Source organism: Callorhinus ursinus, unplaced genomic scaffold, assembly GCF_003265705.2.
Source record: "Callorhinus ursinus isolate GAN/ISIS: 27379988/994484 unplaced genomic scaffold, GSC_fseal_2.0 scaffold15, whole genome shotgun sequence".
Taxonomy (NCBI): Eukaryota; Metazoa; Chordata; class Mammalia; order Carnivora; family Otariidae; genus Callorhinus; species Callorhinus ursinus.
Genome location: NW_027397077.1, coordinates 6,741,915 through 6,756,461, shown reverse-complemented (window position 1 = coordinate 6,756,461; position 14,547 = coordinate 6,741,915). Strand labels below are relative to the sequence as shown.

The following is a 14,547-nucleotide window of genomic DNA, read 5'->3' as shown; positions in this document are numbered from 1 at the left end:
TACTTCTCTGGTCCCAGAGGAGGAAGAATTGGATGCTTTCCAGGCTGAGGCGGTGAGACAGCTGGCAAGGAGGCTGTGTGGAGCCTGTGTCTGTATGTGCTAGGGGATTGAATTGATGGTAAGGAATTTGCACAGCGACTGGGGATGCGTGGAAGTCCTAACTTTTAAAGGAAAAATAATGTTTGAAAATGTAAATTGACTTTATAGAATAGAAGCCCATGAATATATACCAGAAATAAGTCACTTTACTTTTTAATTTTTTTTTTTAACGATTTTATTTTTATTTATGAGAGAGAGAGTGCAGGGGGCAGGAGAGGAGCAGAGGAAGAGGGACAAGTAGACTCCATGCTGAGCCTGGAGCCCCACATGGGGCTCAATCTCAGGACCTTGAGATCATGACCTGAGCCCAAACCAAGAGTCAGACGCTTAACCAGCTGAGCCACCCAGGTGCCCTAAGTCACTTTATTTTAAACTCTGATTTTTGTCACTGTGTTTATACATTTTCATGATTGCCCACCATGTGTAAGTTAAATTTGGGTGGGGGGTGTTCTGCTTTTTAATTTCCCAAAGCTGTTACGAATTTAGTCATGTTTACACATAACATCCTTTGCCTAAGGGATCCTCAATTTTGAAAAACCAATCCATATCAGTATTTTTTGTTTCCTTAACTCTTTTTTTATTGTGGCAAAATACACATAAAGGGTACCATTTTAAAATGGTAATTTAGTGGCATTAAGTACATTCACAGTGTTGTATACGATTATCATTATCTATTTCCAGAACTTTCTCATCACCTCAAAGAAAAAATCTGTACCTATTAAATAATAACTCCCCCTTTCTCCCTCACCCGAACCCCAGGTAACCTCTAACCTACTTTGTCTCTACAAATAGGCCTATCGTAGACATTTCATATAAGTGGAATCATGTCATTCTCGTCCTTTTGTGTCTGGCTTATTTCCCTTAGTATAATGTTTCCAAGATTCACCCATGCTGTAGCCTGTATCAGAACTTCATTTCTTTTTATGGCTGAATACTATTCCACTGGGAGTATATATCACATTTGTTTATCCATTCATCTGTGATGGACACTTGGGTTGTTCCCCCTTTGGGCTATTGTGAGTAATGCTTCTGTGAATATTAGCTTATAAGCATCGTTTGAGTCCCTGTTTTCAGTTTTTTTTATTTTTTTAAGACTTTATTTATTTTGAGAGAGGGAGAAAGAGTTTTTTTGTTTTAAAGATCCTGTTTTCAGTTCTTTTGGGTACATAGCTAGGAGTGGAATTGCTGGATTGGATGGTAATCCTGTTTAACTTTTTGAGGAACCACCAAACTGTCTTCTGTAGTGGCTGCACCATTTGATATTCTTATTGGGAATGTTCCTGTTTCTCCACATCTTGCCAACGTGTACTTTCCTTTTTTTAAAAAGATTATTATAGCCATCCTAGTGGGTATGAATGGTATCTGATTGTGGTTTTGATTTGCATTTTCTTAATGACTAATGATATTGATGTGCTGTTGGCCATCTGTGTATCTCTCTGGAGAAATGTATATTCAAGTCCATTGTGTAATTTTGAATTCGATGGTCTATTTGCTATTGTTTTCAAAACAGAACCAGAAGAATATTGATTTTGAAGGAATATTCTAAGCCTGCAAAAGAGAGAAGCCAGAATCAAACACATTGCTGTCTCTAAGTGGCTAAGAACAACAGTTACAAATGCTTTATAAATGCAGCTTCAGCCGCCTACTCTTCCACACTCAACACACTCATGGCCAAATCTTCTGCTGTAAATATGCCAAAACCAGATAGAGAACTATAAGCCCTGTTAGCTCATGGAGTCCTGATGCTAAGGAAAAAAAAAAAATCTCTTAAAAGGAAGTTGAGCCCTGGCTCCAGAGAAATGTTTTCTAAATCACAACCATCAGAACTGGGACAAGTTTGAATCTCAGGGGGCCTTCCAGGGAAGGATTGTCCCTAGCATTGGTTCAGTTTTTCCCTGCAACTTTCTCTCGTACTGGGGAACAGAAGTCTTTAAAAACCATAGCAAATCATTAGTATCTATTTTCTTTCCTTGGGCTACATTTTTACTAGGAAAAATAAGTATATGTTCTCAAATATACAGTTAAACTAAAATTTGACCCTTTCTTATTAAGTCAAATGAAGCCCAATTTATTCAAAGAAAATGGAAGCTATTATTGGTCCAGTTCATATGTATGAAAACCCAATAGCACAGGGCTTTTGTTTTTTTTATTTTGAAATAAATTTAAAATTATAGAAAAGTTGCAAAGAAAAAATTAGAGTTCCCATATACCCAGCTTCCTCTGATGCTCCCGTGATGCCAGTGTACCAGGTAAAGCCTTATCATAAACTGATGCATCTTTCCTTACCTGGTTGTAGACCATGTGCAGGAAGTCTGACCCATCTCTTCAAGATCTTGAGTTCCACCAAGATATTTAAAAATGTCTGTATGAATTGAAAGCTGCAGTTTATGGTTGCTGCAAAATGATTGAGATACCAGATGTGGACTTGGATGTAACCAGCATAATCCAAGCTGATGAGCCTACTGCTTTATCAACCAATGCCTGGGACTTAAATTTAGTGCTTGAAAAAGATAATGGGGCATTGAAAGACAAGGGCACTGAAAGATCATGATTAATACAGACCCCATCCCCCCTCCCTCTTGTGCTGTCCCAGCTGCTCTGTAACCACTACAGGGTCCTGTCCGCTGTTCTCATGCATTCAGCAGTCAACAGTGTGCCAGAAAGCCTTAAGTGTTCTGGTGAGCTGACTAAAAAACAGCCCGGTCATGAATATCAGCTGGGTTTTAGTCTAATGTGGAAGAAGGTGCCAAAGATTCAAATGAAGTTCAGTGGCCAAATCATGTCTTTCTTCAAAGGAGAAAGGAATATTGCACACTTTTCTTCTGTTTGGCCAAAAGCATAATGCTGTAAATTTAACCGTTGTAGATACTTGGGTAGATAATAGCTATTTTTCAGTTAAAAGAGGTAAGCAGTAGGGACTCCTGGGTTGGCTCAGTTGGTTAAGCATCTGACTCTTGGTTTCAGCTCAGGTCATGATCTCAGGGTCGTGATACTGAGCCCCACGTCCGGGATCCATGCCCTGCAGGGAGTCTGCTTGAGATTCTCTCCCTCTCCCTCTGCCCCTCCCCCTGCTCATGCACGCATGCACTCTCTCAAATAAATCTTAAAAGTTAAAAAACAACAGGGAAGCAGTAAAGAAGAAGCCACTGTGTTCGACTCTATGAACTCTGCTCTTGGAAAGAGCATCCTGACTTGTTGGGACTGAACTCCCGGTGGCAGATGTTGTGCTGTGGTCTGTGCTCTGGCAGACGGGAGGCTGCTGTGTGACAGTGCCAGCCAATGTGCAGAGATGGATAAGGGCCTGTGAGAACCTGGCCCGTTTAATACTGCCCCCAAGCTCCTTAAGTAAATCTCAGTAACTGATTTTAGATTTTAAGGAGAGTGCTGTTTCATGCGTATTGTTGATAAAGTGACTTGTACTGAAATCAAAGTCTTCACTTAAGCCAGTCATCAAGCATCAATGAGCATTGTATTAAAGAAATTTCTTGGGGTGCGTGGGTGGCTCAGTCATTAAGCGTCTGCCTTTGGCTTGGGTCATGAGCCCAGGGTCCTGGGATTGAGACCCATGTCGGGCTCCCTGTTCCGCAGGAAGCCTGCTTCTCCCTCTCCTCCTGCTTGTGTTCCCTCTCTCACTGTGTCTCTCTGTCAAATAAATAAATAAGTAAAAAGAAATTTCTTGGGCTCCTGGGTGGCTCAGTTCGTTAAGCGACTGCCTTCGGCTCAGGTCATGATCCTGGAGTCTCTGGATCAAGTCCCGCATCGGGCTCCCTGCTCGGCAGGGAGTCTGCTTTGCCCTCTGACCCTCCCCCCCCTCATGTGGTCTCTCTCTCTCATTCTCTCTCTCTCAAATAAATAAAATAAAATGTTTAAAAAAACATTTCTTGGGGCGCCTGGGTGGCTCACTCGGTTAACCATCTACCTTCAGCTCAGCTCATGATCTCAGGGTCCTGGGATTGAGCACTCTCATCGGCCTCCCTGCTCAGTGGGGAGTCTGCTTCTCCCTCTCCCTCTAATCCTCCTGCCCGCTTGTGCTTTCTCTCTCTTTCTCTGTCTCAAATAAATAAAATATTTAAAAAATTTTTCTTTAAGAACCTAACTATAGTACAGTTTATAATAACCCAAACCAGGAAGTGAACCCTGATATAATAATATTAACTAATCTGTATATTCAAATTTCGGCAGTTTTCCTTTCCCATTTACGTTCTTCTTTTGGTTCAGGTTTTCACTTCACGTTGCATTTACTCCTCCTTAGTCTCCTTCGACCTGAAATAGTTTCTCAGTCTTTGTCTTTCATGACCTTGACACTTTTGAAGTATACTAGCAGTGATTTTGTAGAATGTAGACTGAGGTTATATATCTTGGGCAACAGAAGTGATCTTGTGTCCTCTCAGTTCTTCATGTCAGAAGATACGTGCATTTTTACTGGTGATTTAATTTCAATCGCTTGGTTAAGGTGGTGTCTCCCAGGCTTCTCCACTGTAAAGTTACTATCTTTCCTATTGTAATTAATGAATATCCTGTGGGGAGATACTTTAAGACTTTCTAAATATCCTGTTTGTTCGTTCCTTCGTTCCTTTTAAAGATTTATTTATTTATTTTAGAGAAAGTGGGTGAGGGCAGGGAGGGGCAGAGGGGGAGAGAGAGAGAGAATCTCCAGCTGAGCGTGGAGCCCAAATGGGGCTTGATTTCACTACCCTGAGATCACGACCTGACCCGAAATCAAGAGTCGGACACTTAACCGACTGAGCCACCCAGGTTCCCCTAAATATCCGGTTTCTTATAGTACTTTAGCCCACTAATTTTAGAATTGATTGGTGGTCCTTCCTGTGACAGTTATTACTGTGTTGTGTGCCTAATGGTGACTTCTGTCTCCATCAGTCCTTCTATATCCATTAATTACAAGGAATTACAATCCCATAAGGAAGAACTGTCCCTTCTCAGCTATTATCTGTCAGTTTGGGCTCAGGGATATTTTACTTCTCATATTCTCGATGTGGCCACTGGGACTCCTTTAATTGGCTCTTGTGTGCTTGGGACATATACCCCCATCATTTTTGACTACTTCTTTACTTTCAGTTACCACAGGATGCTCCAGGCTCATCTTTTATTTTTCCTGCCCCGATTCAGGAACCAACCATTTCTCCAGGGAGCTTTGCTTCCTTTTATTGTAGGAATGGTATTTAGAAAAACCAAGATCTTGACATTAGATGGACTGATTGCTACTGGAGTACCATTGTTTTTAGGCCCTTTCAGCAGGCAGGTCTAGAAAATACCTGTATAAATACGATCCTACACAACACACATCTCCCTTTATTGCCAGGAGCACAGGTGTTTTTAAAACTCAACCAAGCTGAGGAAAAATGCCAATGATATTCTTTTTTTTTTTTAAAGATTTTATTTATTTATTTATTTATTTATTTATTCATGAGAGACAGAGAGAGAGAGAGAAGCAGAGGGAGAAGCAGGCTCCCAAGGAGCAGGGAGCCCGATGCGAGACTTGATCCCAGGACCCCGGGATCATGACCCGAGCTGAAGGCAGACGCTTAACCATCTGAGCCACCCAGGCGCCCTGATATTCTGTGTTTTGGCAGTAAGTTTGAAGAGGGATTTTTATTTATTTAGTATGGCCAGCTGCATTCATCAGGTGTTACTGCATATGGTACTGAACGTGAGGTTCTAGGCTTCTGTATCCTTATGTAAAACTTTCCCTCATTCATTAATCATATTTATTAAGCATCTACTAGATGCCAGGCTCTGTGCTCATTAATGTAAAACACAAAATACCATACCTTCAGGGAACTTAACATGCTACTGTGAGAAAGAGTAAATAAACATACAGACAAAACAATTTATAGATTTTGAGAAGTGCTGTGAAGAAACGAAGTATGGTTCTATAATTAGAAATAATAAGGCTTCCAAATAGGATGATCAGGGAAGGAATGTCTGGGGAGACTTGAAGGACTGAAGTGTGAGGAGCAGCTGTGGGTAAAGGGCAATGGAAAGAAATGTTCTGAAGCCTAAGCAAAAGTTCTGAGGTTAAAAAAGAAAAAAAAAAAAGCTTGGGTATTCTAAGAACTAGTTCCCCTCTTTTGTTAGTTAAGAGTTAAGAAACACCCAGTTCAAAAATGGTCAAAGGACTTGAATAAACATTTCTCCAAAGAAGATCTGCAAATGCCCAATAGGCACATGAAACATCATTGTTAATCATTAGGGAAATGCAGATCAAAACCACAGTCAGATACCATTCATACCCACTAGGATGGCTATAACAATTAAAAAAAAAGAAAGTACATGTTGTCAAATGGTGCAGCCACTACAGAAAACAGTTTGGTGGTTCCTCAAAAAGTTAAAGGGGGGGTGGGGGTGGCGCCTGTGTGGCTTAGTCGGTTAAGTGTTTGCCTTCAGCTCAGGTCATGATCGCAGGGTCCTGGGATTGAGCCCCATGTCAGGCTCTCTGCTCAGCGGGAAGCCTGCTTCTCCCTCTCTCACTCCTCTGCTTGTGTTCTCTCTTTAGTTGTCTCTCTCTCTGTCAAATAAATAAATAAAATCTTAAAAAAAAAAAAAACAAAACAGGATCTTTAAAACAAAAAAAAAACCTCTCAAAATAAATAAAGTTTTAAAAAAAAGAATTGAAAACAGGGACTCAAACGATGCTTATAAGCTAATATTCACAGAAGCATTATTCACAATAGCCCAAAGGGGGAACAACCCAAGTGTCCATCACAGATGAATGGATAAACAAATGTGATATATACTCCCAGTGGAATAGTATTCAGCCATAAAAAGAAATGAAGTTCTGATACAGGCTACAGCATGGGTGAATCTTGGAAACATTATACTAAGGGAAATAAGCCAGACACAAAAGGACGAGAATGACATGATTCCACTTATATGAAATGTCTACGATAGGCCTATTTGTAGAGACAAAGTAGGTTAGAGGTTACCTGGGCTTTGGGTGAGGGAGAAAAGGGGAGTCATTATTTAATGGGTACAGATTTTTTTCTTTGAGGTGATGAGAAAGTTCTGGAAATAGATAATGATAATCGTATACAACATTGTGAATGTACTTAGTGCCACTAATTGTACATTTAAAAATGGTTAAAATGATACTTATGTTACATATATTTTACTATAATTTTTAAGAGTATATTTAAAAAAATTAAACCTTCATCAGATGTGATCTTTAGTGTCTATTGAAATTAGTCTTACAAATGCCAAGAAAGTTAGGACTTAGATGAATTAGAAGACCATTGATTTTCATTTTCCTGTCTGCATTCTACCTAGGTGTAGGTAATGACATAAAAAAAATGTCAGAATCAGGGGCACCTGGGTGGCTCAGTCGTTAAGCGTCTGCCTTCGGCTCAGATCATGGTCCCAGGGTCCTGGGATCGAGCCCCGCATTGGGCTCCCTGCTCCACGGGGGGTCTGCTTCTCCCTCTTCCACTCCCCCTGCTTGTGTTCCTTCTCTGGCTGTGTCTCTCTCTGTCAAATAAATAAAATCTTTTAAAAAAATTTAAAAAATGTCAGAATCAAAAATATTTTTTCCTTAATCTAATGGTCGATTGCATGGCTCATTTAATTACCAAGTCTCATCTGCTCTTGGTAGAGCTTTTTCCTGGCCTACCCACAGCACAGCCATTTCTCCCCATAGCAGATGTGATGCTCTGTGTCTGCCTGTGGTCTGTCAGGGTACTCAAAAAGTATGTGCCTCAGGAGAAAGGCAGATTTCCAGTATAGCTTTAGACAAGCCTGCAAGACAAAAATAAAAGAGCTAATCATAAAGGAGATAATGATATATTTGACATATAAAATTTAAAATTTACATTTATCAAAATACACCTTCAAAGAAAATGGATAAAGATATTTACAACACATATAACTGACCAAGGATTAGTTTCCAGAATATATATCTATATCTAAATTAATGCAAATCTGTATGAAAAAGACAATTCAGTGAGAAAATTGAGCAGAAATTAAGAAAATCAATGAAAACCAAAGACCAAAGGCTGATTTTTTGAGAACATCTCTAGCTAGACTGATCAGGAAGAGGAGAATACATTAACGTCTAATGCCAGAAATGATAGATATGTTGTCAGTAGAGTCTCCTGATATTTAAATGTAAAAGAATATTATGAAAAACTTTATGCCAGTAACTTCTACAACATAGATGAAAGAGACGGTTTCTTGAATGATACAAACTATGAAAACTCTCAAGAAAAAATGGAGACTCTCAAGAAAAAATGGAGACTCTGAATAGCGCTATCAAATAAATTGAGATTGGAGTTTAAAGCATTCTAGTGAAGAAAACTTCAGGCCCACACAGCTTCACTGATGAATTCTACCAAATATTTAAGAAAGAAATACTTAGAGTAGTTCTACAGAAACTCTTCCAAAAAATTTAGAGTATGTCCCAACTCATTCTGCAAGGCCACTACAAGAAAATAAATGGACCTCTTGAATCTAGATGTAAAAAATTTGAATAAAATTTTAGTTGATTGAGTCCAACAATATATTAAAAGGACAGTACATCATTACCAGGTAGGGTTTATCTGAGTAATGCAGGGTAGGTTTAACATTCAAAAGTTAAATGGAATTTCCATATTAATCTAAAAAAAGAAAAACTATATCTTAGCAGATTCAGAAAAAGCATTTGACAGTATCCAACATCCATTCCTTTTTTTTTTTTTAAGATTTTATTTATTTGACAGAGATACAGCGAGAGAGGGAACACAAGCAGGGGGAGTGGGAGAGGGAGAAGCAGGCTTCCCGCCAAGCAGGGAGCCCGATGGCGGGGCTCGATCCCAGGACCCTGGGAATCATGACCTGAGCCAAAGGCAGATGCTTAACGACTGAGCCACCCAGGCACCCCATTCTTTTTTCCTTTTTAAGATTTTTATTTATTTGGGAGAGGGGTAAAGGAAGAGGGAGAAGCAGGCTCCCCGCTGAGCAGGGAGCCCGATATGGGGCTTGATCCCAGGACCCTGGGACCCCCATGATCATGACCTGAGCCGAAGGCAGACGCTTAACCGACTGAGCCACCCAGGCGCCTCCCCAGCATCCATTCTTGCTTGATAAAACCACAGCAGCAGACTAGGACTAGAAGCACAGTTCCTCAGCCTAAGGGCATCTGTGAAAAACCTCCAGTTAGCATCATAACGACGAAACCATTGCTTTGCCCAAGATCAGGAATGAGACAAGGATCTTCATGCTGTCCACTTCTAGTCAACATGTTACTGGAGGTTCTGGCCGATGTGGTTAGGCCAGATAGTGAATAATAAAATGCATTCCAGTTGGAAAGGAAGAAGTAGAACTGTCTTTATTTACAGACCACATAGAATTTTGTCTTCAGTCAGTCAGGTGTTGGAGCAGAATAAAGTCCTGTAAAGGACTCAAAATTGACCTGAAGATGTCTTCCATTCAAATAAGGAGTAAACCAAGAGTGGGGAGAAGTAGAAGATCACAGAAGGTTAGAAGGAACGGCCCTCACGCTGGTCAGCACGACAGCTGTGTGGCAGGCCTAGAGGACCCTCTGGGTCAGAGCATAAGGGGCAGCCCAGGAGACCGAGAAGCTTGCAGACCAGAGGGCATTCAGGCCGGAACAGTTGAGGTTTTAGTGAAGACAGAGAGGAGGTTACAGAGGTGAATACCTGCAGGAGAGGCAGCCATCTGTATAAACCAGCCAGGGTACAGTGGTGAGGCCCACTGAAGTGCAGCATACATTGAGCAGTGTGGTGGGAATGTAAGAAAAAAGAATCAATTTCATGTTGCAGGAATTTTTTCTAAAAGGGCCCAGGGAGTGAGGCGGTACCTACCTGGAGAAGGAAATGGGCCAAAGAGAAGGATATTCTTGGTCTGGCATATTGACTTATTTATAAAAGCTTCTCATTTACGTTCAGATTATAGAGCCAGTTTTGTACACAAGTGTGTGAAAAGAGAAATGTAGCTGACAGAAGGTTGGATGTGGAAGTTAGACTATAGGCCGCCTGGACTTTTATCCTTTTTTTTTTTTTTTTTTTTAAGATTTTATTTATTTATGTGAGGGAGAACATGGGTGGAGGGGCAGTGGGAGAGGGACAGGCAGACTCCCTGCTGAGCGGGGAGCGCAACGTGGGGCTTGATACCAGGACCCCGAGATCATGAACTGAAGTCAGATGCTTAACCAACCGACTGAGCCACCCAGGTGCCCTGGGCTTCTTTCTTACTTTCTTTTTGTTTCTCTTCTTTCTTAAAAAAAAAACAACAAAAAACAAAAAAAAACTTTAGCTAGGTTTGTAGGTATTGTGTTTTAACTCTTTTGGTAATGATTCAGAAGAAACTTCGAACAACCTGGTTGATAAAAAATGGGACATGATAAACTGTTTTGCCCGAGTAAAGCACAGAGAATAGAAAGGTGTCTCAACTTAGGAGTGCCGGTGGTTTGGTGAAGCAGAGGTTCTGTCTGGTGAGGTTAGAATAGCCTGATGCTTAGTGTGGGCAGAAGACTTACTTTGGGGCCTCTTTTGCAGGGAGAAGTCTTAATGTCTCTCTGGCACCGCCAGGCAGAAGGAAACAGATTGAGATGCCGACACAGGACATGGCAGTATCAGAGAGCAGTTAAATAAGGAGAGGGCTAAGTCCTGCCAGGTGTGGGTGTCTCCAGTGCACGCAGTTTGGCTGGTACAGAAGTCAGTCATTGGAAGTGCCGGGGCTAGAGAAGAGAGCGGGAAATGGATACACGATCTCCCCACGGTCAAAGGTTAAGTAGCAGACTTTGAGTCGGGGTGAGTGGTCAGCTGTGTTCTGGAAAGGTGTCTGTTGGTCATTGTTCCTACATTGATCTTCAGTTGGTTCAGGCAGGTGATGTGCTGTGGGACAGCAGGTACCAGCAGTCTGTGCTGCATAGACCCAGCCTGTGTAGATGTTTGTTGACTAGCTGCCTTTTTTTCAACAGGCGTGGTGTCTGTCTGTTTTGAGGGAGACAGTGATGGTTACATCAACTTGGTGGCCTACCCTTATGTGGAAAGTGAGACTGTGGAGCAGGATGACACACCAGAGCGGGAGCAACCTCGGCGCAAACACTCCCGCCGGAGCCTGCACCGGTCAGGCAGTGGCAGTGACCACAAGGAGGAGAAAGCCAGCCTGTCCCTTGAAACCTCTGAGAGGTAAGGGGGTGGTGAGCAGGGCTGAAGGTGCACGTCTGGTCCTAGCAGCACAAACACTCGAGGCATCTCTAGAGTCCTGACATACCCTGGGGAAGTAGGGCTCCAGGTTGGGGGAAGATGGCTGGTGTTCTTTGGCTGCCCACCTGGGCGTGTCACATTACCCCAGTGATGCCACCCTCTGAGGATGGATGGAGCTGGTCAAGAGAGAGAAGGTCTCTCAGCCCTTTGGAAGCAAGGACTCTCCGTGGCTCTGTGTGCTCCAGCTTTGTTCTGTCTCACACATGAGTTGAAATGTCTTGGTCCGTGGTGAGGTTGCGTCTGCTTTCTGACCTGTGGGACTGCCCAAGGGCGGTCAGAGACTGGACTAGTGTTCTTTAAGGGTTCTGGAAGAGGTTCTTTGACCTCTCTGAGACTCTGAGATCAGCTCTTAACCCTTTCCCTGCAGCTAAAATTTAGTTTATTCCATTGGAAATGATGTTTCTTGTAGATTAGGAAAATAGTTTACAAAGAATTATGTTTCTTGATATGTTATGCAGAAAATGTGAACTCTCCTAGGATGGCTGTCGTCAAAAGGACAGGCATTAAAAGTGTTGAGGGTGAAGATGTGGAGAAGTTGGAACCCTCTTAAATTGCTGATGGGAATGTAAAATAGTGCAGCCACCCTGGAAAACAGTTATTTGGCAGTTCCTTAGAAAGTTAAACCCATCAATTCCACTCCTGGGAATAGCAGCCTATACCAAGAGAACTGAAAAAATACATTCAGACACAAAACTTGCAAAGAAATGTTCATAGTAACATTATTCCTAACAGCCAAACAATGAAAGTAACCTAAGTGTCCGTCAGCGGATGAATGGATGAATAAAGGCTGAATATTATTCAGTGATAAAAAGGAATAGCACACTCATACGAGCCACAGTGGGAATGAACCTCAAAAACCTTTGCTAAGTGAAAGAAGTCAGTCACAAAAAACCACATATTTTGTGATTCCATTTATAGAAAATGTTCAGAATAGGCAAGCGCATGAGACAGTAAGCAGGTTATTGGGTGCCAGGGCCTGGCGGGGAGAGGAGGATAGGAAGTGACGGCTAATGGTGATTGTTTTGGGGGTCATGGAATGTCCTACAAATTAGATAGTGGTGATATTTTACAACCTTGTAAATATATATTTTTTAAAAACCCACTGAATTATTAAAAAAATTAAAAGTAATGTGAGCTTCCTGGAACAAAGTGAAATAAAAATTGTATGATTAAATTACTTTATATTTAATTTCGGGGCACCCAGCTGGCTTAGTCGGTGGAGTACGTGACTCTTGATCTCATGATTGTTGAGTTTGAGCCCCATGTTGGGTATAGAGATTACTTAAGAAAAAAAAATTTTTTTAAAGTAGTATATTATTTCACTCAAAAATAAGTTTCAGTGAATAAGATCTGTGACTCAAAAGTTGGATTTGGGACTTCTCTTAGATGTGGCAGCACATAGCTTATCTCTAACATCAGATCAGTTCAGCAACACATGCTGCTCAGCCTGGCTGCTGAAGCTGTGAGCTGAGGGCCTCCCAGCTCTCCTCGCCCCCGTTGATGGAAGAGGATGCACATCGAGGAGCACAGAACCCCATGAGACGCTGGCTGAGTGTGTGATGTGTCCTCAGGGGCCCTCTCTAGCCAGATCAGCATCCCTGATGCAAGGAGAGAAATACCCATTTCGTAGTAAGGAGGGTCTCCAGGTGTTAAGTGTTCTTGTGGAAAACAGACTCCAGTCTGCGGAAGCACTTCTTCAGGGCTTCCTTGTCATTCCCCAAGGGGCTTCCTCTTCACTGATGAGGGTGGGACCTAAGCTTAGTGACAAGGAATGTTCCCCAAGTCCTCCAGCCCATAGCTGGCATTAATGCCTTTCTCTCAAGAGTTCTTTAGAGTGGGCTTTCTTTTGTTCTCCAGAGGTACAGAAGTTGCTTCGTGAATCATCTGATGAAAAGCCAGTGTACATAGAATAATATCTAAGTCTGCCTGTGTCCGAGTTCAGGGCTCTGCTCTGAAAGTGACAGCTCTGTCTGCAGGCCCTGACCTCTGTTTGGCCTATTCGCAGAGGCTCTGAGTTACCCCCCGGAGTGGAGCTTGCTTCTTCACCAGGGCCAGAGCTGCAACACCAAGGGTGATGCCAAGGGGCACGGGTTCCCCAGGCAGGCACAGAGAACTTATCTGGGCTTACTTGGCAGATTAGTAAACCTTGTTGTTCCTTTTCTTTTCTTTTTTAAGATTTTATTTATTTGTCAGAGAGAGAGAGGGAGAGAAAGAGAGCACAAGCAGGGGGAGCGGCAGGCAAAGGCAGAGGGAGAAGCAGGGAGTCCATGGAGCAGAGAGCCCCATGCGGGACTCGATCCCAGGCCACTGGGATCGTGACCCCAGCCGAAGGCAGATGCTTCACTGACTGAGCCCCCGAGCCATCCCAACCTTGTTTCTTAAAGGGGATCACAAAAAAGGTGTCTATGAATAGCCTCAGCCATGCCGTCCCCAGAAGAACATGAGAGTTCTGTCACGCTGAGAGGCACCGGCGTCCGCTCTGCTTCCAGTCATCAGGGACTGGGAAGGTCTGCCTGTGTCTCTCAGTCGCTTTGCCCAGCCTGTCCGCCACTGTGTGCGGGAGCGCCCGCATTTCCAGTACGCACTAGGCCTGGTGGTTAGCTCGGCTCTGTGTCACTTAGCGCACCCACCGTGGCAGGAGAGGACAGTGGCATCCGTCCAGAGCTGCCGCGCTCCGCCTCTGCTCTGAGCTGCACACTCGCTCTGCCGCTTCCCAGGTACCCGCTGCGCAGGCCCACGGACAGTGTCCGCAGATGCTTTCTTTGAGTCTTATTAAAAATTTGGTTGTAGATGTGGACACAAACAGGATAGTTACTCATGTTCTTGACAGTGGCATCCCATGCTCCACCCTCTATTTATTAAGTGTAAGACTCTACATTCATCAATTTTTGTATTTTTTAAAAGTGTAAAGTACACCTGTCAATTTATCATTTTCGCCTTTTCTCGGTGTATAGTTGAGTTGTATTAAACACACGCACGCTGTCGTGCGGCCCTCGCTACTGCCCATTGCCAGAGCTGCTTTTCATCTCCAGCAGCAGCCCCATCCCTGTTAGATAATTCTCCATTCCCCTCCCCCCCAGGCCCGGCCAGTCACCGTTCTATTTTCTGTTTCTGTGAATGTGCAGTTACCTCAAACGAGTGGAACCCTACAGCATTTCTCCTTTTGTGTCTGGCTTATTGCTCTTAGCAAGATGTTTTCAGGGCTCATCCATGTTGTAGCCTGTGTCAG

The 14,547-nt window shown here is 42.8% G+C and overlaps 1 protein-coding gene and 1 pseudogene across 2 annotated transcripts in view; both read left to right on the top strand.

Annotated features, from left to right (window-relative positions):
* The window catches only part of IP6K1 (inositol hexakisphosphate kinase 1), a 56,848-nt gene that overhangs the window by 35,412 nt on the left and 6,889 nt on the right, over window positions 1-14,547 (top strand). Inside the window, exon 3 of one of the 2 annotated variants that reach the window (XM_025885332.2) lies at window positions 11,030-11,240. The exons of the other annotated variant lie outside the window; for it this stretch is intronic. Coding sequence (XP_025741117.1) covers window positions 11,030-11,240 — 211 coding nt within the window. The remainder of the gene's footprint in view (window positions 1-11,029; window positions 11,241-14,547) is intronic. 2 annotated transcript variants of the gene reach the window in all.
* LOC112833915 (aminoacyl tRNA synthase complex-interacting multifunctional protein 2-like) lies at window positions 2,219-3,718 on the top strand (annotated as a pseudogene).